The 25026-nt window shown below is 38.7% G+C and overlaps 2 protein-coding genes across 2 annotated transcripts in view; one reads left to right on the forward strand and one right to left on the reverse strand.

Annotated features, from left to right (window-relative positions):
- ALK (ALK receptor tyrosine kinase) overlaps positions 1 to 678 on the forward strand; it is a 313240-nt gene extending 312562 nt beyond the window's left edge. The window contains exon 30 of the mRNA XM_027890791.1: positions 285 to 678. The gene's annotated coding sequence lies outside the window, so the exon portion shown is untranslated. The remainder of the gene's footprint in view (positions 1 to 284) is intronic.
- Positions 679 to 3871: 3193 nt separating this feature from the next.
- Positions 3872 to 25026, reverse strand: part of CLIP4 (CAP-Gly domain containing linker protein family member 4) — a 31858-nt gene continuing 10703 nt past the window's right edge. Inside the window, exons 8-18 of the mRNA XM_027890790.1 lie at positions 23461 to 23579; positions 20976 to 21212; positions 17577 to 17712; positions 16734 to 16874; positions 14028 to 14111; positions 10520 to 10660; positions 9985 to 10113; positions 7626 to 7749; positions 6972 to 7036; positions 6226 to 6298; positions 3872 to 5582 (exon numbers count right to left, since the gene is read on the reverse strand). Of these exons, the coding sequence (XP_027746591.1) occupies positions 5261 to 5582; positions 6226 to 6298; positions 6972 to 7036; positions 7626 to 7749; positions 9985 to 10113; positions 10520 to 10660; positions 14028 to 14111; positions 16734 to 16874; positions 17577 to 17712; positions 20976 to 21212; positions 23461 to 23579 (1571 nt within the window). The 3' untranslated portion in view covers positions 3872 to 5260. The remainder of the gene's footprint in view (positions 5583 to 6225; positions 6299 to 6971; positions 7037 to 7625; positions 7750 to 9984; positions 10114 to 10519; positions 10661 to 14027; positions 14112 to 16733; positions 16875 to 17576; positions 17713 to 20975; positions 21213 to 23460; positions 23580 to 25026) is intronic.

Raw genomic sequence — 25026 nt, forward strand, 5'->3', positions numbered from 1 at the left:
CAGGGAATGAAGGGGCTTAGTCACCATGGGCTCACCAGACCAAAGCACTCTAGATGAGTAAATCCCAAATTCATTTATCAAACTGCTCCATGCTAGGCTTACAGTTCAGCAGAAAAACAAATTCAAGTTATTTTATCCTTCTTACTCATTTTTGTCTGTGACTTATTTTTTAAATTACAGTTTATTGACACACTGTATATTTTTTAAGGAAATTGTTTTTAAGACTCTTAATCTTTTTCATTGGCAATACTAATGTTCTGATTTGTATCTTCCTCATTTTACAGTGGAAAAGCAGGAAGCAGGATGATCTACAAGATGTAAAGCATGACTGGGAAAAACCCTGTGCTACCACTCTTATACTTGGAAAATGGCTTATTTCCCTGTGGATATTGCCTGTTTCCTATGGGTTTCTGATTCTGTAAGCTGCTGGAGGTAAACTAGATTGGGATGCCTGTTTCTCTACCTTTCCAGTTGTCCTGTCATCTTCCCTTTTTGCTACTGAACCTTGTTTCTCCATCATGTGCCTGGGAATGAAGAGAGGGAAGAAGTTTGGGTGGTTTTGCTTCCTTGAGGTGCAGCGAAGGAGTCGTGGTGGGAGAGGGGTTTTGCTGTATCGAGGGGAGGTGCAGGTACCACAGGCTGGAAGCGTGAGGGCAGCGTTAATTTGGCTGAGGCAGCCACAGCACCTCTGGGCGCAGTCGCTGCACGACACAAAGGGTCTGAAATAGGGTGTGATGGGTGTAACTTTGCATGTCTGCTCCTGTTACTGCGCCTGTCTTCTGGATGACGAGAACCTTGACATAGGAATAGCATAAAACAGCCTTCCACAGCAGCAAAGACACGGCCATTTGTCTGTCCCAGAGTTAAACCCATCACAGGAAAATGTTCAAATTGTCTGCATCTGGCTTTTTTAGTAACAAGCTTCATTATAGGAGTGTCTGTCTCATGTACAGCCGTTTATGCAACGTTGTTTATGAAGGAAGGGCCTGTGCACTTCAGGGATACTATGAAGAAAAATACTAATATATGGTCATTGAGTATTTTGTATTGAATAGTGTATTTGTATTGTAAACAAGTGTAGTGAACCACAAGGCATGAAGACAAATAAAATGACAGTAGCTGGCTTTCTCTGTGTTGGGCTGTGCAATGATTGGATCAACATCAGAGGGAGGTGTCTGAACATACCTTCTTCTTGTGAAAGTTGCAGAAGTATTAAGGTGAAGGACACCCAAAGGAGTGGTGGTGTGTTACACTGAGCCAACCACCTTTTGGGAGAGAGGCAGCTGTTTCAGACTTCTCTGCGTTGCAAACATTGTATGTCAAGTTTCTTATAGAGGTGCCATTCCTTCTGTCACAAAGCACCAAAGCTGGCTACTACCCACAGGAAAACTGGATGGTATAAAAAGAGAACAACAGGTAGAGTTAAAGACAGCATTTCAGAGTTTTCATTCCTAAATGTGTAAATCCTACTAAGACAGCCTTTTTCTTTGAGTCTGGACAAAGACTGTGACTAGATCTAACTATGAGTTGTATTTTAATAGAGTGGAGTTCCAGTATTGAATCCTGTGACAGTTCTAGGAAGAGGAAGCTCCGTCTCTGAAACACTCACTTTTTTTCCCCTCCCCCTATCACTCCTATGCCCCACGTAGCTGCAATTCTCAAGAAATGGTCCTTGAAATTAGGACTGACTTATCGACAAAGTTTCTTCTTCACATGCTTATTCTATTGCACGATAGTGCTGTGGTTTGCTAAACAAGACTTTTTTTTCCTGAGCAGGCACCTCTCCTCTCCCTCTGTTTCCCTGCCACTTTGGTTCCTCTCCATCTTAGCAGAAAAGGAAGCTCTCCTGTGTTCTTCTAGGAACACACCTGGTCACCAGTCAGCCACATAGACTGTTTTGGATCTGCCACTGGTTGGCAGTCTTTGCTCTGATTCCCATTTCTTCCAGAGTTGTCTGTCTCTGACAAGGCAATGAAAAGGATGCAGGTGGGTGCTCCGCTGTGTGGCTTTCATGGACACAGTTTCAGTTTCCACCTGGTGCATGAAAAGGCTTCTGCAAAAAACTGAGCTCTGTAAAAGCCATGACATAAATGCTGGACTTGCCACCTAAGTAAAACACTTGCAGGTAGCAGAGCTAACTTGTCAGAGGAACCAGGTTATGTCTTGCAAATCTGCAGTGCCGGTCTTGGATCCTTGTGCCTCAGATCTTGCTGGCTAGCAACCCTCTGAAAGCACAGGCTCCCTGCCCAGAGAGCCATTACTGTCAGAATCTGCAAAGCAATCACTGAATCCAACTCAGCTGAACTCACTAGAAATGAATTCCCCATCCTAGGACCCCAAAAAAAGTTCTCCTTGTCCTGTCACACAAGCCTGTGGCCTTTCTTCTCCAATGTCAAAAAAACCTTGAACAATTTCATGGCACTAAAAGACATTTTCTCTAACTGGACCTCAGAGACATGCTGTGGGACAAGGACTACCCTTAAAGTCCACACAGGCAGCACAGAATTGCTGTTTATTTATTTATAAATAACAGATAATGTTTTATTTATATAGTTTATAGGGACTTTGAGGATCATTTGGCTCTTTTTCTACCAGTCTGGGGCTGTGATAGTCCTCTGCACCAAATTCCAAACTTCACTGCCAGTTATTTTCAGAATCTTTTTAATGACACGGTGTCGTCCTGCAAGAATTGGAGGAAAGGATTATGGCAACTTACCTTGGATTTAGGGAAGCACAAATCCCTTCACCTCACCAGCTTGAAGAGAGTAATCCTTTCTGGAATGGACTGATTTATTTCTGTTGCAGGCTGCACAGACTTACAGTGCTTCTTGCTTCCCTGCAGAGGATTCTCAGTGCTACCAAAATGGCTCCACCCTGATAACAGTCCTGACTTGCTCCTCTAACCCACAGTGCTCAAGCTGATTATGGCCAGAGCTTTCAGGAGGAATGTACAGCTGGCTGAAGCTGGAATGGAAGGGAAAGTGCACCATACCAACACTCAGATAGTATCTGTGAGTATCTGTGCCCTCTTCTGTACCCCTCAGACAGGTCCACTGAGGTCCTGCAGCACTCACTAGGCCAGGCCACTGAGACCCCACTTCCAAGCCAAACTGGATGTAGCTACAGAGCTGTGGAAGAGACAGCCTGACACCCTTGGAAAAAAAAAAAAAAAAAAAGCTACCAGTGAATCAAAAGACTATTGTAAAGATATTGTTCCTATATGTTACTTCATCTGTGCAAGACAGACCACACAGAAATGGTGTGACTAAAACTGCCCGAGCTTGCTGCCTCACCCACACACTCGTTCCCATACCTCCCTCCTGAAGAACTCCAGCTACCCCTCAGATAAAGCAGTTACACCCATTCCATCTGCTCAGGCAGGAAAAGCAGCATTCCTGATAATGAGTGTCTCATCACAGGAACTCAACTGCTCACCCAGGAGCACCAGGCTGTGACAAAACATGCTGTGCAAACGCTTTGTTTCAAACTGCCAGTTCTGTGTCGAACAGTCAGAAGATGCAAGAGCTCCTGGTTCATGTTTGACAGTTGCTGTTCCACGAGAATACCATGTGCTTAATTTGTACATAAGAACAGACATGAGAGATGCACATTCTGTAACGACCGAATGAAAAAATCTTTCTGCTGTACACTATTGAACAGGGTTTCATTTTATTAGTACCAGCAATAAACAGATATTAGACAAAGTTCAGTACATGACTGAATACCTGCATCTTCAAATATAAAGCATCGCCTTTTTTTTTTTACAGTCAAAATTTACAGCTTTTATATTCAATTAAAAATTTCCATGTTAGAATACAATGTGCATTATTTTAAATACATCTCAGGAAAAATAGCTACAGCAATATTTAAAAGAAGGTTACAGCAGCAGTATTCTGTCTAAAAATATGCTATTACAATTTAAAGTGTCACTTCTTCAAGTAGGCAAGAGCAAGCAAATAATTTAAGAGTAAAATGGAACACAAAACCATCCTAATCAGATAATGCTCACATATGCTGAGCAATTAAAATACACTATATGTTTAAAACATGGACAAAATATTAGCTGTTTTAAAAGGTTGATATGCAAATAAAGTCACATCAAGGCGCGTTACAGTGCTGTACCTAAAACTATGCTTAATTTATCATAAGACTCGTATAAGAAATTTATACCGGAAACTGTTCCAAAGGAAACAAGAAGAAACACGTATCACAAACAATCAAAAAATGGCAACAGCTTGCTTGAAAACCCTGTATATGTTCCATACCACTGGCAGGAATTACCATGCTGTATTTATACAGACTTAATACTTACGAAGAGGCTTTTATGTGTAATTCCACCCTGGGTTTATTTGCATTTTAAAACTGATACTCATCGCCTGCAGCACCCCAAACAAAAAGAAAGTCTCTAAAAATGAGAGAAAGCTTTCCAGAAGAGTGCAAAGTGCGTTATTTTCAAGAGTGCTTCTTATATGTAGCTCCTTCTACAAATGCACAACAAAAAGTGCTCTTTACTATACAGATTGACATGCAGCATATTTGCGGTTTTTAAAGGCTTTTTATTTAATTGCTGCTGTTCACTAGGATAGCAGCAAATCCTTGTATTTATCAGCCCTTTTGCATTCTGGAGGAGGGGGTAAGAGGAGGGATCCAAATGATAAAATGCAAAAATACTCTACAACTGCTTGAAAAAGGGATCTTTTTTTTTTTCTTTTCTTTTCTTTTTTTTTTTTTTCCCCCTTCCTTATTGCTAGCAGCTGGTATTGGAATTGACAAAGTGCCCGGGAACCAGGCTAATGTCACTCATCAACCACCTCTGCTGTCAAAAGCAGGCAATGCACAAAGCATTACCAGTTCATTACTACGCGGAGGAAAACTGTTTAAATACTGCATGAATCACACAGGAACTTTAGAGAACGCTGGAGATCCTCGTGTTCTCTAACTGGAACATTAGTCAAATGATGCAGCATCTTAAACACAAGATGCTTCTGTAAAAACCTTCCAGGCAAGGGCCGTTTAACCAAAACAGAAGAGAGGTTTTACTTCTTAACATGACTGAATTCTTTTTTATCTCTCTATTTTATATATATATATTTATATAAAATATATATATTATATATATATTATATACACACATACATATATATACTCATATGTAAAACGCAAATGCAGATTTAATAATTTCAAAAGAAGTTTGCATTCTAGATGGGGTTGGGTTTGTGCTTTAAAATACTTATTTCCTGCTCTCTGAGCACATTTTGGCTCAGCAAATATCATCCACAAGCTTTGCCCCATTAATCCCACGGTAGGTTACCCTGCTTGGTCGAACTAAGACCCCGTGGTTCAGCTTGCAGGTGAAGTAGCGCTTCTCCCCCACGGAGCCATCGTTCTTTCCCTTGGCACTTCGGAGTTCCAGCCCGATCCATATCCCTGGTGCAAAGTCTGTCGGACCAATGTACCTGATGGTCCCCATTTCATTGGAGCTGGTCAGGAGGACCTGAGAGCCCTCGTGCAGCTTCACAGGCCCCTCAGAGTGAGCTGTAGTGGTGCTGCTCCAGCTGCGCCGTAACACGGAGCTCTTGGATCTAGTTACAAAAGAAAGGAAAAAACGTTTTTCTTCCTTTCTTTCCTGTAAAATATCCAGGGCAAATCTGTAATTCTGTGAAGCACATGAGAGAAAAAACTCAAATCCCTTTTTTTTAAAAAAATGGGTTTAATCTCAAGTCACTAACAAACCATGAAATAACAGTAACAGGCTGGTACACTTGGCAGTCTGAAATACTGGAAAAGCAATTTCCTTTCCCGCAATGCTAGGATCTACAATATTTACAGGAGGTGATAGTATTGGTAAATTAAGGCAAATAAAACATTTTATTTGGGGCTTGAGCTTGAAACAACTTTTAACATGCAAGTGTCAGTCAGGATCACCATGACAAAGTGAAGTCCTTTAACAAGACCCTCTGAACTTCACTCAGCTGTGTAAAAATACAACAATTTGGAGAATATGCAGGGATGAATGACTGGAAAACAGTTTTAATGCCAACCTGAATTCAAAGACTGTACTCCTGGATACCCATGGAAAAATAGTCTAATACTGGTCTATTTTGGAAGAAAAAAATGAACATATAAAGGTCTAGATATTTTAAATGCATAAAGATTTTCTTTTGAGCGAGAAACAGTAAAGCTAACAGCCAGCTCACCCAAGCACTTGAAACTTGTAACACTCACCTAACAAAGGAGTTTCTTCTGTTTATCTCCTTTTGTGAAGATGCAGAAGTGGTGCTCAGACTGCGCCTAAAACCTAAGTGGAAAGATTATTAAGCTGTGTAGGACTTCTTAAGAAAAAAAGCCTTTGTGAACTCATATTCTTTGTGTTTTCTTTTATACTGCTTCCCCTACATATGCTACACATTGTCCCCTCTAATTTGGAAATTAAGTGATGAAACTTCTCATGAAAGTACATGTCCATAATATGTTCAGATTTTTAGAGGGGACAGAAATTAAACTAAACAAACAAAACAAGGATAATGTGAAGCAGTCTTTTCACAAAAAACTTGGGTAAGGACAAAGAAAAATAACTACTTCAAGTATCTTACACAAGTTTTAGTAATTCCATATGGACCTCATCCTACACTGATCCCTTCATCCATCTCAATTTAGATTAAGAAGCAGGTTCAATTTCTGGTTATCTTTGATTAGAATGCAATACAGTAATAAGGGAAGACTGCCAACAGTCTTAGCTCTGACTTAATTATTTCTGCCAGAGGAGTGTTAGTAACAACACGGTACTCCACAGTTCCTTCTGCAGGCTACATTTTCGGGAAGGGGGCAGCCAGACTATGGCCTGGCATTTGGGTTCCTTGAAAATCTACTGTTCTTCTGGAGAAGCTGGCTTTGTACAGAAGGTTCTGGCTACTGTAGAGCATGGCCTGTGGTAGGTTGCCTAAGCCAAACCACAGTGTCTTTGCTCCTACCTGGAAAAGTGTGATTCATTTTGTTCCACGAAGTTTCTGTGAGAGAGTCCAGAGAACCTGTTAGTCTGAAAAGCAGTAACACAACAAAGAAGTCATTTCAACTCAACTCTGTGAACAAACCTACTGACTTCTTGTCAAATATTGATGAAGTTTTGGGTTTTTAACTTGTCCATCTGCCCCCCCAAGAGATATCAAGATTTCTGCTGCACTCAGGTTGGTATGTAAGAAGTGCCTGGGGCAAACTGGTTTGAGTTACTTGCTTTTTACTCACCAAGACAGCATGGATAATTTTGAGGCAAGTTCTTAACAGTTTGCCTGAGTTGGGATACTCAGGGAGAGAAAAGTTAAGAACATGTCTGGCAAAGTAACTACATTACAAATGTAGGAGGAAAGAGTACTGAACTCCTGGGATGCTCTTTCTGAGAATAATATTTCCAGGCATGTCTAAAGGCAACTTCCTTTTATAACTGAATTTAGCTGAGTGTATTAGAATTGCATCATGAAAGTAAAGTGTCAGGGACACAGACTGTCAGAGACCCTGGAATAGCAGAAGAAAACATTTGTATCTTCCACATCTGCTCAAAATTTTGTTTCCCACTGGAAATGTAAGAAAGCATTTGACAACCCAAACATTAAAACGGGTCCGGTGCTTACCTCTGTACACGAGATGGTGGTGCAAATATACCGTATCTGGGAAGACAACTGAAGTACTGCACACCTCCCACTGAACCATCATTCTTCCCATGAGGCTTGTCCAATTCAATTCCACACCAGAATCCTACATTTCAAGACAGTAAAATCATGGCATTTTGAACAAAACACTACAGGCTTTTCTTCATCTAGACAGCTGGCACAGTTGGCATTCACCCACATCAAGGAAAACAGATTCTAGTTGGAAAATGTCTAGAGAGTAATGGTAAATATGTGTATTATAAAATAGCTATCTATGCAATTAGGCAAAAATTACATCCTAATGAATCTAAATATAATTATTTCAGCATTTTTATAAGCTTTCATGAAAATCACTGACATTTTAATTACTATAGAAAAGGTAAAACCTTTGAGAGATAAATATATTCGTATATATATATATACACACCAAAGATTTAGTGTATATATACATATATATATATATATATATATATATATATACACTAAAGCCAAATGGAATGTTATTAAATGTAACAGTGGCTGTTTGACAACACGGAGACGGGGAAGAAGAGCAGTACTGGTTCAAGCTTCCCTCTTTAGTCCTCTGACCACATGGTTTATGCCTCATCTGAGATCATCAACAGTAAAATTAAAGTTTTGATATCAATTCATTCCTTCTCTCCATCTAGCAAGTTATAATTAATACAAATTGCAAGGCTGGTTGTAAGATATTGAGAGAAGGGTGTAGGAATCGGAACTGGCCATCAATTAATCTCGTACAGAACACTGAAGAGACATCAAGATGTTAATGAGCTTGATCGTTCATAACCTGTGATAAATGTGAGCTAATTACCTAAAGGTGCTAAATTTCATACTCCATTAGTAGTCCTTATGCTATCCATCCCCAAAAGATTCAGAATTTAATTCAAGTCACTTGGTACTAAGGCACTGGATAAAACGGTAATTCTAATTATCAGCTCAAGAAACTCAGGAATGACAGCTTATGAATTAGAAGGGCTCAGTACATCAGAAGTTCTCCCCTTCCTGTTTTCAGAATTAAATAAAGATCTGCATTGCAGCAAAAGGAACAAAGTTTGGATAACTTCCAGAGCTTTGATATACATTAAATTGTAATACTTAAACATGCATCTGTTACATTTTCTATAAATTACTATGTTAGCAAATGGTGAAGATCTGTCATCTTTCCATCCTCACTTCTTACAATACCATGTTTTCCTCCAGACATTTTGTTCCTAATTTGAAGCAGAGAGGGAGGAGACTTACACTGTCAAACAGCTTTTTGGTTTTACAGCTGTTATAGTGTCTTTGGGAAACAGCCCTTTCCTCATTGTGATGACATTGCCGTGTTGCTCAGTTAACTGCAGTTCCTTAAGCCAGGTCTGCCTACTGAAACTGGGGAAAGGGGTGAGGATAAAAAAAGTACCACAGTTTGCATTCTAACTTTTTTTTAATACTGATGACACCAAGTGTCACGAGAGTATTTCCCATAACCTATCATCAAACAGACCTCACCCAAACTGGGTTCTCACACCAATGCTCACCAACTGGGTTTGCATTACGCTTGCAATAAGATTATAGATAGGGTCATAAAGAACATAAATCTGGCTACAAAAAAATAGCATTCAGAAATTAATTTTCAGAATGTAAAACAACTGGCTGCCGTTGAAAACCCTTTGCTTCACTACAAAATGGTTTTTTTTAGTCAGGGAAGGGAGAAACTGAAAGGGAGAAGGATGAGAAAATGGTGGTAGAAGCTGAGGTTTTTTGATATGTTTGTAACTTTACTGGTCCTCTGACCAAAAGGTTTTCTCATTCAGATCTAAATGCTAATAATGACCCTCTTAAAGATGCCAATAAGTTAAGAATGATACAGGTACATGATAGAGGAGTGCCAGTACTGCAAGAGACAAGCTGTGTCAAAAAGCCTTCCTACAAAAAGTAAGGAGTATATGCATGTGATTTCAATAAACTATATAACCCCTTGGAGATTAAACTGAGGATTTTCAGAAAGCTTTGTTAAGAGTTGGACTCGATGGTCCTGTGGGTCCTTCCCAACTCAGAATATTCTGTGATTCTGTAATGCCTACAACTTCAACATTAAACTATTTCTCCTTATTAAGCCATGATAGTGGACAAGTAAAAGCCACACTTTACTTTTTCCTGGCAGGTGCATTAAAAGTAAAAACTATTCGGTGAAACACAAGAGAGAGAAAAAACTTGGAAACATATCAATAAATTTAGATTTTGGAAGGAGTGAGGAAAAAGACGACATTCTCCTAATGTTTATGTGCTCACATGTAAGCTATTCCACATTGATTTTACAACAGAGTATTGCAAATACCTGGTGCAAATTTTGTTGTCCCACAAAATCTAACAGTGCCTGTTCTCTGTCCCACCACCAGTACTCTGTCTCCAACCTGAATTTCTCCATCAAGAGCATTTTTTCTCATAGTTGGAGTACTATACAAGCCTGGTCAACAGAAGAAAAAGGTTGGAATTAGTGACATTATATCTTTAAAGCTTAAGAAAGTCTTCAACAGTGAGCCAACTGATTGGTAAACAGAATACTTATCTCTAACACAGTGCACCTTTAGCACACGCCAACACATCACAGATTTTGCTTAGACAAAGACTTGCTTTATGTCAGCAAGAAAAGTGTGGACTACAGCCTTTTCTCTGCCCTGAAAAGGCTCTTGAAGATGTTAAAGAAAAGGTCTTTCTAAAAGTTGCCAAACTTAAGTTCACGGTTAAAGTACTTCACAAGTCTCTTTCTTGAACTATCTCAGATTCTGAAAACAGCACAAGTAGTCCTACATAAGCACTCAAGGCACTCAACTCCCACCTGTGAAAATACACCTCAATAAAACAGACTGTACCAGCACTAATTTTAGACGAGGCAGAAGACACTCTAGCCAGTGCCTTTTTATTGCTGCTGGTTGAGTTCCGCTTCTTGAAGTAATTCCGTTTGCCTTCCAAGGACGTAGTAGAAGAGGAAGAGCTGCTGTACCCAGGAAAACCTAAAGACAGAAAAGACAGTAGTCCTTCAGGGATCGTGTCTGGAAAAGGACGAATTAAGTAGAAGGGAAAGCTTCTGTAGAATGGAAGTTATCGGTTCTCCATAATGGGAAGAATACATAGTAAAGAGCCAAAATCAGAAGTTGTTAAGCAGCATTTACACAAACATCTGTCAGGACTGACATGAGTGCATGTGTGACCCTGCCTTGGGAATAACATGATAGTGGAGTGCTGGAAGAGGTCTCCAGAAGCCCCATCTTTATTACTCCATGAAAGTTCATCTAAACAGTCCCAAGCATACTCATTAAAATATGTGAGCCTTGGAGATAAGAGATCATACCCACCACCCCTTCATGATCCAGCCTGTTAAAGACTTGATGAGAAGTGGAAGGAAGGTGATACTATGTGAGTGAATTACTACCTGGATTAAAGCCTACTATATTCCATTACATACTGTATTAATATTAAAACCTGTACTATAAAACAAGAATGGGAAATAAATCACTTTTATCTCCATTTGCAAATCCTAATGTCTAAGCTGTCCAGTAAGACTTATGTTCAGCTTTCCTACTTCCTTTTCAAGGCTCTCCCACTTCTTCCCTCTCCTATCCCCTTCTGCCCAAACTGAGGCAGGGTACAGCAAGGCACATCTATGCTTACCAGCTTATCAATGTAAAAAATTAGGATAATATTGCTTTTTGAACTTTCCAGAATTCTGAGAGGCTTAATTCATTAGTTTTCCCAAAGCACTTTGATATTAACACTGGTTAGTCTGGTCAATATAATTTCATCCTCCAATTTGGCATAACAGTAAAGAACTGAAGAAAGGCAAATGCAGTGGGTCAAAGCAAAAGCTGCGGTATCTGGGACAGAAATCTGAAGACTCTGAGATACTGACTGCAGCTATGCCACAATGAAGAAAATGCAAATAACTAAATGACTAAACAGGGAAAATTCCAGGTCCAAGGAATAAATACGTGGTGCGTTTGTGAATACATCCTACAATTCTGTATTTAGAAGCCAGTCCAGGGATGGATTCACTGGAGGTCAGACCACCTAGCATTTTTACAGGGATGCAACAAAAACTGCTCAAGCTAAACCAGTCATCAAGATACTTCATTTTGTGGAAAATCACAGGGGGAGAGAGGAAGAGAAGAAGGGACTTCAGCAGGTCCTACAATAGATTTCTCCCCCATGAGGCAAGAAACTATTTGTTATAACACTCCTGAGAGGTGAGTGTTTGGCTTGTTCTTAAAAACCTCCCATCAGGGAGATCTTGAGACTTCTTCAGCAATATATTTCACCACATAATTATCTGTAATGTTATGGGGCTTCCCCCCCCCCCCAACATAAAACCTAAATTACCACAGTTTTAATTCAAGGTCTTTTACTCCTGTTAACACATGCAGAGTGAGTTATACTGTTCCTTGTATTTGAAACCTTCCAGTTTTATCCCTTTCATCTTCTGTCTTTTTAATCACACAACCATAAATTCCAAGTCTTTTCTCCTAAGTCATGTTTTATACCCACAGTTATTGTTGTGTCTTTTTTGAATTCTCTCTGAATTCACATCTTTCCGAAATGCAGCATCTAAAACTAGATGTTTTAGCTGATGCTCTACCTGTGGCAAGTAAAGCACCCAGGTCTCTTCCTGTACCTCATGGCTGACTCTCCTTTTTGTACATTCCAGTTATTTTCCCCTTTTGCAACAGCATGACATAGATGATTCCTGTTTACCTGATCAGACTCAACATCCTCAGGACCTTTTCTGCAAACCATCACTAGGCATATCATTCCCAGGGTGTATTTATACAGCTGACTGTTTCAGATTTGCAACAGAACTCTGTAGTTGTCCTTACTCCTCTCCATGTTTTTCCCTCCGAGATAATTTTTCCAATCTGTCAAGGATTTTGGGCGTGTTTGGGATTAAAATAAAACAAAAAAAAAAAAACTAGAACAAAACCACTCAAACAAAACAGACTCAGTAAAAACCCTGAGCTGAAATAGCCTTGATTGACAAAGAATCACTGGCAGCTACTTTCTGAGTTGGATGTTGGATTTTCCTAAAGGTTCTGCATCTGCCTTACAGCACTATCATCTGAACAGCTAAATCCGAAAATGGGCCTTTACTCCACGTTTCTTACAGCCTACAAAACCTCTGGAGTCCTACTAATTGCAGACTTCATATTGTATCCATCAAACTGAGACACTGTACTGCCAATTAGGTTTCACTGCAGACCAAGTCATTAAGTGCTCTCCATAAACAAAACGTTGGAAACCTCTGCCTACAGGTGTTTGTCTCTGAAAAAGTACCACATATGACAGTGCTGAAATACTTTATACTAGGCTCTTCCTCTGTTCACTGACAGAGGATACAAATGCTTTTCTTGATGGACTTGCTGGAGCGAGTCCAGAGGAGGTCACAAAGATCTTTAGAGGGACAGAGCACTTCTCCTGCATGGAAAGGTTCCTGTGTGGATGGGGCTTTGAGCAACCTGATCTAGTAGATGTGTCCCTGTCCATGGCAGGGGGACTGGAACTAGGTGATCTTTAAGGTCCCTTCCAACCCAAGCCATTCTGTGGTTCTATGATTCAAAGAAAGTATATTCAAACTTACACTTCAAATAATTTCAAAGAAATACTGGTTTTACCACCTACAGTATTATTTTATAAACAAAACCTCAGAGGAGACAGAGCTTTTACAGTTTGTTCAAGACACAGCTGAAAGTGAGGTCCCTTCATGTTTAAAGTTCAGCAAACAAAGTACTGATGTAGTAGAAGTCACTACCCAACTCTGAAACGAGATTATTGCAGAGAATGATTCACATGTTAAAGGAACTCTTCAAAAAGCCAGTTTCATTTTTCATATTTGAAGCCTGTTACTATGAGTCTGCCATGACACAATGCCAAGACTGTTAAGCTCTGTTAGACGGTAACACTTTATTATAGAAGATTAAACACACAGATGGAGAAGAGAATAAAAATGCCAACAGAGTACTAAAATCTAGGCAGTAACGATACAGGGCAAAAGGTCTCCCTTAGACACTCAAGTAGGTAATTCTGCAGATTCTCTGGAAGATCATTTACTAAGAGACAGCTTTCAGCTTTAAGGGCTTGTCGATGTTCTTGCCCAAGTATTTGGACAGAAGGGGTTACCAAACCAACACAGAACACCACATGCACACAAATTACTCTTGCTCCTAGAAAACGAAATGCATACAGCCTGCCTGGGACTTGAAAATAAACAAGCAAGGAAACTTTTTTCTGTAGTGTAGATACAGGGCTTTTACAGCAGTAGGGCAGCAATCATACTGCCTCTGATGAACAGAATTTTTCTTAAGATGTTAAAAACTTTTAAAAATTAGTTACCTTCTTTTGCAGGTACAGATTTTCCCCTGTTAGCAGTCATAAAGTTGGTTTCAGAAGCACTGTCTTTTTTTGCCATATTTAGGCCTATAAAAAGAATTCATACAATTAGATAGATATATATCCCAACAAATAATCTTACAGGAAAGCCACATACAAAAACAATTAGACAGATTTGAGGATTACTGGATGGAAGGAAAATATGGATAAAACTGTACAATTCCTTAGACTCTTGATAAATAGGTAAAATAAAACTGAAGAATTGCTTTGATAAGCAATGATAAGCCCAAATATTAAACCCCTAAATGCATTAAACCAGTCCAAACTATCTCGCCAAAAAATAAACAAATTGTCTGCAAAATATTAATTTTTATATGGAAGGAGTTTTACTAACATCTTTCAAACATTCACATGTATAATATTCACTTTTATAGTATTTAAGGTCTACTATTCACCAGTATTAATTTTATATTTTCTGCATTAAAGATTACATATAAAACTTTTGAGAGAGATTTGAAACCAAATCTTCATTTAGACTGCAAATAATGATTTAAGCATGTCAATATGATTTTTAACAGCCTAAATCTTAGAGCAGCAATGTTGTGGTAAGTGTAGGAACTCGTAGTCACCCAAGTTATAATTTGTGAACAGTCATTTTGCATTTCTGACAGTTTTCTACCCTAACTCAATGAAGACCAAGTTTATCTATGATTTATCCCCTCCCTGTCATGAATGAAAAACCACATCTTTTTTATTTAACTACATCTCTCAGCTAAATTCAGCCACGGGGACTGAACTAATTTGAGAATGTACTGTATTTTCCAAGATTTTATGCTTTAGCCATTAAGGTATCAGATCAAAAAACTAGTGTTTGCAACTGATAACACATTTCTTAATTTTATCTCGCTAATCCTTTTCCTAAAAACTTAAAAAAGACCTTTTTTCATCAATCTGATGGATTATTCAAATCCAGTAGAACCAAATAAAATTTTAAAATCCCTACACAATATTATATTTTACTTTGCGGCTTATAACCTTATCTAGAAAAAGCACATTAATTTTTCTTGGATCATTACAAACCAGTGTATTGCAGGAATGAAGTTTCAAGGAAAGAAATGTGACCTGGTGATGCACATAAACACTGCAAACCAAAGTTCTGCCTCTGCAGCTTTGTCCTTCCCCCACTCCAGCCAGGGAAGCAGCCAGGCACAATAATTCTAATGGACCTTTCTACGGAAGAACTCCCTGCAAACAGCAGCTTCCAGATTACTTTCATCCACTGGATGCAAGCTCTCCTGGGCAGATGATGCATAACTCACTCTGATTTCTACCTAAAGCAAGGTATCAAATGTTTAAATTTTATAAAGACACAAATGCACCTTTGTGACAGAAAAGGTGGTTTACAACCAAACTGTCCGGAACACACCGTCTGTAACAAAGGAAACAGTCCCTTCCACTAAATTTTAGTGGGTTACAGTTCCCAACAAACTGAATCAAACATTGGGAAATATTTAATAGAAAAATTGAGCAGTACTGCCAACAAACCGATTGTTCCAAGAAGCTTTTTATGCAAGATGCCCGTTTGTAAGTAGCTTAGATCTTGTGCTAATTGTAAGTACACACACTTAAAGCTTACTCCCCCCTCAAGCTATTTGGAGAAGAGTTACATAAGTCATCCAAAATGCTGCCAAAATGCATCTCTTCCACCGGCCTGGTGCATTGTTTCTATACCCTGTGTATTACTGATAAAAGTATGTAGTGCTTTAGGGTGCTTGAGTATGAGAATGTGCATTATCTTCCACCCCTGAAGCTGCGTTGCCTTAGTACGAGTCACCTACACAGGCCTCGAAAGGCAAAAGAAGTGCTAATGTAATATTTAATGACACTGTCAGGTAGGCAGCCAGACACAGGGACCAGATTATGCATGGTCAGCATGCACACAGCAGGGAAGAGCCCGTACTCCAAACAACTTGGAACCTGAACAGTCAGGAAACATGCATCATCCACTCCACAGGGAGGGAACTTACACAGAAAGATTAAGTAATTTGAGCAAATTACTAAGAAACTAAACCAGAGCCAGGGACTGAGCCCGTAACTCCAATCAGTAAAGCAAAGCCTTATTACAAAGACAACCTTTCTCTTCTAATTTGGCCTTCGTTTTACTCAGATAATTTAATTAGCAGATAAAACACAATCAGTTAAATAGTTCCTTAACCACGTTGCCAGAAAATAAATCTCTTCAATTTCTAGATATAAAGGTGTATAGATTATTTTCTAGATTTTTATTGTTTCAAATTACCCAATGAACATCTTAGTAAATGGAACCACATTAAGCTGAGACACTAAACTGGTATCACAGCCAATTAGAAATCACTTTAATGGTTCAAGAATAAATGTTGTGGTGAGCTTTTTTTTTAATAGAGCATGTAAAGGACTAGAACCTGTCATAGTACATCAGATCACTATAGCAACTCGACAGCTACACACAATGTCCTTCATGTTAACAGGACAGAGAACTTCTAAAAACAAGAGCATGGAGTTAATAAATACCTTATCACCTTCTCAAGTTATGTACTTGAGAAGTATGGTATAGTACATATATAATATATATATACTTATATACCAAGAAAGTATATTAATACCAAGATTTACTAATTCTTGAAGATTACTATCTCTCTATCCTGTCTCAACACACAAGAAAACACTCACCAGAATTCACTTTGGAAGTTATGTGTGTCACATCTATTTTCTTGGATTTAACCAAAGGTGAAGACCGCACAGAAGAACTTCGTACAGAGCCTTTTTTGTGATCAGAAGCCTTGCTTATTTTGGAAAGAGGTGCAAAGATACCTGGAGAGAAAATTGTATGTGCCAACAAAGAACCATGGGTAACGTTAATGTAACAAAACTTGCCAGCCACTATCTCTTACACCAATTATTTTAGGATTTTTTGTCAGCCACGATCATAACTTGCTGTGCTGCCAGAGCACTTGTAGGGTAGGAAGGACAAGCTCAAATGAACAGTGAAACTGAAATCCTTATCAAGTAACTTGAACAGAGTAATTCAGGAAGTCAGTAAGACTGTCACTGACAATCTCCTTTTTGTCCTAAGAGTAACACTGAGTCTCCACTGTTACAAAACAGTGTCCATGAAATGCCAATTAAAATACCTCAAGCTGAAAGTTAGAAAGCAACTACAAGCATGAATGTCTTACCAAGGAAGACAAGTCAAATAATGAACCATGGCCATTATCATTACAACACAATAACTTTCAACAATATAGATGGGAAACAAGGAAATACTATTATCTTGCAGTTTCAGCGAAGTAACCAGAAATTTTACCTGGTTGGTTGTTTCAGCGGTTTTGCAAATAGTTGCAGTTAAAACAATAAAACAGTTGGAAGAATCCATAATACAAACAAACAAGGCACTACAAAAAAAAGCAACAGGATCTGCTATCTGTTTCTATTCTCCCAAAGGGTTCATATCTTCCAATGCTTTTTTAAAATTTGTGGTTTTTTAAGAATTTAAGAAAAAATTTAAGGTTGTACCGCGTTTTGGTGCACACTTGAAGTACTGGACTTTTCCAACACTTCCATTGTTCTTTCCTTCCGGTTCATCTAGCTCTACACCAGCCCACTGGCCACTGGCAAATTCTGTTGTGCCACAAAATCTTAAGGTACCAACCTAAGACAAAAAGAAGCAACACAGAATGGTTTTGTTAAACATGTATTGTTCTTGAGAATACAGTATAGGTCATGAAGGAGACAGTAAGTCATCTCCAAGCTTTTGATCGGAACAGAAATACAAACACAATCTCTCTCAGTTATTGACATTCCTACCTTTCAACACCAGTCAACGCATTTTCCAAGACATCTTAGTCCTATTCCTGTATTTTGTATCACACAACTGTGGTTACGGACAGATCTCACAACAGACATTGAGACAGAAAGTACCACTGTACAATACAGCTCCAAATCAGCAAGGTACAGGAGCACATGCACAAGGAGTTTTACTCTCAGGGTCTTCCATAACAACAATTCCAGAATTATGGTTAGGTATCTTCCTGAACTGGAGGTTCCCAAGAAACACTAGATAAAAAAAATCTACAAATATATCTGCGTGCATAAATACATACATAACAGTTTATATATTTATACATCTATTGCAAAGATTCAAGGGTAAACTCTGAGGCATAAATAATTTTTTTTCCTTGGGAAAGACTTCTAAGTCTTTTATTCCTTCCTTATGATTGAACAAAATCTGAAAAGCCAGCAAATGTTTTAAGCATTTGTTGTTGCTTCAATATGTACTATAAACTCTGAGCAGATAAGTATATGAAGAATATCAAGACAGACCACTCTTGCTGGCGGACCTCAGTCTCTGCAAATATAAATTTTAAGTTCACACACTTCAACCAAACGGGGGAGGAATAACTAACAGAGAGACATTTAACAGTGATTTAAATTCACTTTTATATTTGATTTTTAAATTAGTTTTAGTAATAAAAACCTTTGATCTTTCAGGTTCTCAATCTTCCTTATCTCATGTGTGTGACCTTAATGTTATTAGTTCATTTTTGACTGTGACTTCATTGCTTAATCCATACCTCAACAAGTAAACAGACAGAAACTTTTTTTATTTACCATAAAACCTTCCAGCTACTCTTTCTTACTCTTTGTAAAGAAATAAACACGACCCAGAGGTTGTTCTCTTATGATGAAGATCTCCTTTAAACTTGAGCATTATTAGGCAGGTACATCACACTAATCTAGACAGACCTTTAAGCTCCCAACACAGGGATCAAATTCAGCCAGAGGAAGTTTGGCAAGCAGCCTCACAGATTCCTCCAATTCCTCCACTTTCCAGGCACCAGCCAAAGGGCACTCACTGAGAAGAGAAGAGATCAGCCAGTATCGTAAACTGGAGGTGGAGAGGGCAAAACTGAGGCTCCAATTTTGTCCTAGGACTTGCACAAGCAAGGACCAGAAGACATCTCTCAACATGAGAAACAGAGCAGGAACAGGAGAACAGAGTTTTCTCCCAGCTGCTAGTCTCCCTGCACTCACATTTCATTGTGTCCATTCAGATCACATGTAATCTAGCACAGCAGGAGGTGGTGGAGCTGGGGGACCCCAAATCACATACACCAACACCTGCTTACACAGCTTCTTACCCTGAAAGACAACTTGAATGACAGGCACAGTAGGAATCAAGAGAGGAATCCATTTTCCCTCTGGCATCTACTGTGTTTGGCTTTCAAGCTTCATTAAAGCTGACATATTAGGAGACTGCAGAAGCAGGAAAGAGAACGGGAACCCATAAACACTGCTTGTTCCAAACACCCTTGTCCCAGATTCCACATTCTGGGCATGAAAAATGATTCAGGAGAAGGTTAAGAATGGGGAACCATTTTCATCATCCTGTTTTCACTTTTGCTCCACCCTGCACAGATTTAGGAGTATCGAGGGGGAGGAGAAGGCAGGGCTGAGAACAACTTCTCCATTTAGACAAATGGAAAAAAGGGGTGGGAAGCAATGTGGGAGTACTGCACAACAGCTCCTCACACAAAGGAAGGAAGGGAGGAAAGCTGACGTGGAAAAGGAAGACCAAAAGGCACAATCACATTCTTTCTTCCCACCTGCTCTAGGACAGCTTTGGCTCCCTTAAAGAAAAAAAATCTAGCTGGAAAGCTCTGCTGGCCTTTGGTAGCAGCAAAGCAGCTTCCCACACTTGTAACGCTGTGCTGTACACAACACTGTAATAGCCTAATCAATTTAAAAAAATAAAAGTAACAAAACCCAGGAAGCTCTATTCATACCCATGGTTTGTACATTACAGTACAAACAGTTCCACGGGCCTTACTTGGAGGAAAGATACACAAGAGCACAAATTTCATCACTTTCTTGCTCTAAATCCTTCATTACCTTGCAGTTACACTATCTCCCCTGGCTTTCACCATAATTTCTGTTAAAGTAACTTCTTACTGCCTTGAAAGAATAAGCGGCTTCCTGTACATACTTCAGTTAAAATGCCTTCTGCATAGCTAGTGACTCCTTCACCTTTCCTGACCTAATTTCAGCACTACATCAAATGAAAATACAGAGTGGAAGCTGTTTCCCACCCTCGGTGGATATCACTTTAGAACACTTTAGTCGTGACAGTTACAAATCTGAAGTTATACTAGAAAAATGATTAAAGCTAAAGCTACTCAAAAACAAAATTCTGCTCACAAATGCCTTCAAATATTTACCAGAAAAAAAAAAAATCTGAAATCCTTATAAGAGTTCCAGCACTCTTAAATCATTTCAGATCCCTTGCTATCAGAGCAAATAAAAGGAATGAATACTAACTGCAGTATCAATGTTACAATTTTCAAATTCATTTTTTAAAATGTGACTATCACAGTAGCTTCTAAAAAGCTATTCACATTTGAGATGGACCCCTATTAGCTACATTCTTATACTTCCACAGAACCATGTAACAACCCTGTTGGTACAGCACTGCTTCAAAGATTTTAGCTGCATTGCACCAGTGAAATTGAGTTACTATAGGCTATGCAGAACTGAAGTTTTTTTCACTGCCTTCTAGAAACTATCAGGGGTACTTCATGAAAGCATACTCAAAACAAAGCTGAGCAACTCAGAAAGTAATCTGTGGCTTTCACCATCATTTTGATGTGACACCAAAAATGCTAATAAAAGCTGAGCCTGTCAAAAATCATTTACAGATACAAAATGCAGCCTAAGCTGTCGAAACTGCTTCTCATAGTAATGACTTTATCACACAACTGTTCAGTTTACTACTTTCTGTAAGCAATTCCTTGCTGCCATCCAGAGTTCATACCTTCCACAAAGCATTTGAGACCTCAAATTTGAGGTTTATCTCCAAAGGAGTAAATAAATTGACTCCCAGAAATTACGAAGGTAGTAGCAGGCTGGTCACCATACCTTCTGTCCTGCAATAACAACACGATCTCCCAGTTTCAGGCCAAGCGATAAAAGCATGGCCTTTCCTGTGACATGATCATAGTTTGAAATCATGGCTTTTGAGATGTCACATGAGAGAGGCACTGCATCCAGCAATATCTGCTTGATTTCTTTTGCACTGGCCGCTGCATCTGCCATTTCCAGTGGCATATCTACCGGATCAGGAACCACATCTGCTGGAATTTGCCCTTTGTCATTCTGCAGAAACATAACATAGGATAGAATTTAACTGTGACAAGCTGTGACAAGATAAATCTGATTAAGTAAAACCATAGCATTTTATGAAGTGTTTAATGCTCTTTATTTTTCCTAGAACACAACTATAAAAACACCCACATTTTCAAATAAGGATGCCAAAACATCCTCAGATAGGTAAGCCAGCACGTACAGCCTCTTATTTTCAAAATCGACAAGTAACCAACATTTTTAATCTTGAGAACATTATTAGGACTTCGAACACACGCAAACAAAACACCTGTATGTATCTGTGTGCCTGAACACAGATCTAGGAAAGTAAGAAAGATGTCTGGTCTGTAATGCCAATACTATAAAGCTACCTCCTCTCAAAGAATTTATTTTTATCCAGTGTAAGCTATACAGTTTTGGTGAGGCTTATTCCAAATGTAAGACAGAATTTAATTAAAATATGTTGCATGTACAGAATACACAAATGTGATGGTTCACATAAATAGTTGAATAAATCTGTTCAGGTTTATTTCTCTACAGACTACCCTATGAAAAGATGAACTAAGGGCAGAGTCCTTTCCAAATACTTCCCATTCCCAGAGAGTAGTGATTGTGACTTCTCATGTGTCCCACATGACAGGACAAGTTGTTGGAGCAGCAGCTCCCCCAGAGTTAACCTTAACTCAAGGCCAGTTGCCCAGACAGCAAGTACTGTCAGGCTGTCAGCAAATTCTACCTACCCTCTCTTCAGCAAAGGCATTAGTGTGGATCTTCATCTATCTGCCAATTTTCACAAAGTTTGCAGAAACATAATTATCTCAGTCTTCCAAATTTGCCTCAACTGAGCAGCTGGACTTAGACATTACCAGAAGCTCAAAGAGGGGATCATGCAGGGCAAGATTTTACTTGGTTTGATTCCTTAAAACACAGACTAAAAGTTAAACTTTCCCTGAGCCCCCTATCAATCTATCTCAGTGCTAGAAAACTATAATCCTTGCTCAGCATTTATACTCTGCTGTTCTTGTATAATCAAACTCTACACTGCCTCTGGCCAAAACTTTATTGCTGGATTGAAGAATCAAATACCTACTACTCCTTAAAAATCTACAGTCATTCTGGAAGCAAAAGGTGAGCCCCGTTCAACTCACATTACCTTAAAAACAGGATATTGCTGAGTTACAGTTGAGGGGGGATTTTGGTTTGAGTTTTTAGTCATCACATTAACTATTGTTTTGGTCACATCAGTCGCACAATTCAGCCCACCAGGTGCCCTTCAAACCTTTGTGCCAACACAAGGCAGGGGCAGAGCAGAGGCAAGAAGGCAAAGAGGGCACAGTGGAAGACTGAGGGCTGCTGTTCTCGAGGGCAGAGCCACCTTTGCCAGCTCAGAATGCTTGTACAACTACAAAGCAGTGTTCCCTGTGACCAACAGACTCCTAAACATACAGCTGCCAAGGAAATTGAAACGTATACATGCACACTAAGTAAGGAGACAAAGAAAACCAGCATTTTTACAGAGATCTAGATTGAATATCATAAGGAATTGTATGAACAATAATGTTCCAGAAGATTTCACACCAACAGGGCTACATAAAACAATTACTTTTGAGTACCTTAAAACAACTATAATTTCTCATTAAAAAAAACACAACCTGCATTTGAAAACAGAGAACTGAGATATTGTCTCTGCTAAAAAAAAAAACACAACAAAACCGCCAAGCCCTCCCTCTCCTCAAAAAACGAACACAAAAAACAATCAAACGCCAAGATTTGCAGCTAGACACATATAGCAACACTCTACACTATAAATTCGGCCTCTTATTAGGTTACTAAGCAGAGCAGTTGATGTTTACGTGTTATCAGTTACTCATGCTAAGACCAGGCTTACTGCTAAGCAGTACACTGCATTTCTGGAGGGCACAGATTGCATTCCTCTATTTCTGAAAAGATCCATCACTGCCATGACAACTGTTGCAAGACACAAAGGAGTATTAATAAATGAAAGCTCAAACAACAAAGAGAAGAACATCCTGAAAGCTATTTGAACTAATGAACTAGACTGTGACACAAAAATACAAACTTCAACACACAAGTATGACAAAGCATACAAAATCATCCACTCTGAGCTATAAATACTTTTTTTTCTGAGGCACTCTCACTCCACATAACATAGTTTTAACTAATCAAAATCCTGGACAGACTGTTCAGTTTTTCCAGGTACTTTTTCACCTTTTGGTGAATCTACAACCTAACTCCTTACCCTAAAGGCAGGATTTGCTCCATGTTCCAGTAAACACTTGACAGCTCCTGTACATAGGTTAAATGCAGCAATATGCAAAGCTGTTCCAAAATCAAAATCACTACAGGTGGCATCCACATCTGCAATTAAACATCACATGTGAGGTGTGCAAATCTGTTACGTGAACATTTCACCCTACAGATGCCTTGAGAGGGCATTCAGCTTTTACAGTTTATGTTAACATTTATACAGAGACACCATGATTTATGTACCAAATGCATATGAGAAGCAATTCTACATAGAATATCAACCTTATCTGCATCTGTCTATTCATATCATGAACCAACCTGGAAGATGAACATTTACTTTCATTCATTTTTTAATATTGCAACTTCAAAATTGCTGCTGTTCAGGATGCTCAATCTACTCTGCCAATATTAACAAGTGAGTGACTTTAGGTTTGCACATAATTTATTGTTTTAACGTTTCAGAAACATTTATATTTTATTACTTCTAGGTGTCAAATGTTAAAATGAGATGCATCTTCAACCAGTCAGGCAAGGGAAAACTGATTATACCTCTGCTTTACAGTGATTTAATTAATAATGGTCAAGAACAAAGTAAGAGCTGGTGATTTTTGTAATTTTGTTGCTTTTAAAGAATTGCACTCAGAAGGGTCTCGCACTGTTAAATTGGAAAATGGAGCACTGCATTTGATTAAAGAGATTTAGCATAGTATATATTTCCATCAGTTGTTCCCGATGTATCTTTCAATCTGCTATGAAGTTATTACTGTTCTACAAGATTGGAGTTTTAATGTATGTTTAGTCTGAGGCTCCTCTCCTAAATTACACAAGAGAGATGTCATTTTGAGTCAATTATGTATATGGCTGTTAATTAAAAATTCAGTTGATTTAGTATACAATCCAAAGGACAACAAATATTAGCAATAATGTTCCAATTTGAAATATTGGTAAGGAACATAAAATTATCCACCCCAGGGCTGTACAGTCTCCTAGTATTTTCCAGTATCAGTCTCTGTTCCAAGAAACAGTAGTCCTTCTCAAATATCATAAGCAAAGTATATCTGTATCAACATCCTTATATAGTTATGCTAACTGAACATTTTCAGGGCAAATAAAACATCAGCATACAGAGAAGTTACATAAATACATATCTATATAGATAGGTTAAGTTCACACATACCAATTAAGACTGACTCTGATCGAAGGTAACAAATTTGGGATCAAAAATTTAACAGTTTTACAATTGCACTAATAGGAATCAATTTGCAGAAATACTGATCAGTAACATCAGCCACTGAGGCAGCAACATTTGCGTGTACTACTACTTTACAAAATAACTGATGCATAATTTGGGGGTTTTCAATTAGACTGTGTGACTTCCTCAGATTTGCAAGTTTCATGCTTAAGAGTTTTTGCACAGTTCTCTTACAGCTGTGATCTAAGTGGGCACAGTACAGGTGATAAAAAGAAACACATAAATATCAAATGTTACCTGGTAACTACCTCCAAACTTTCTAGAGGAACTTAATATGCAGTAATGGTCTGTCACTAATAACCCATG

Source organism: Empidonax traillii, unplaced genomic scaffold (genome assembly GCF_003031625.1).
Source record: "Empidonax traillii isolate 1590-97213 ecotype Southwest subspecies unplaced genomic scaffold, ASM303162v1 scaffold297:size655095, whole genome shotgun sequence".
Classification (NCBI taxonomy): Eukaryota; Metazoa; Chordata; class Aves; order Passeriformes; family Tyrannidae; genus Empidonax; species Empidonax traillii.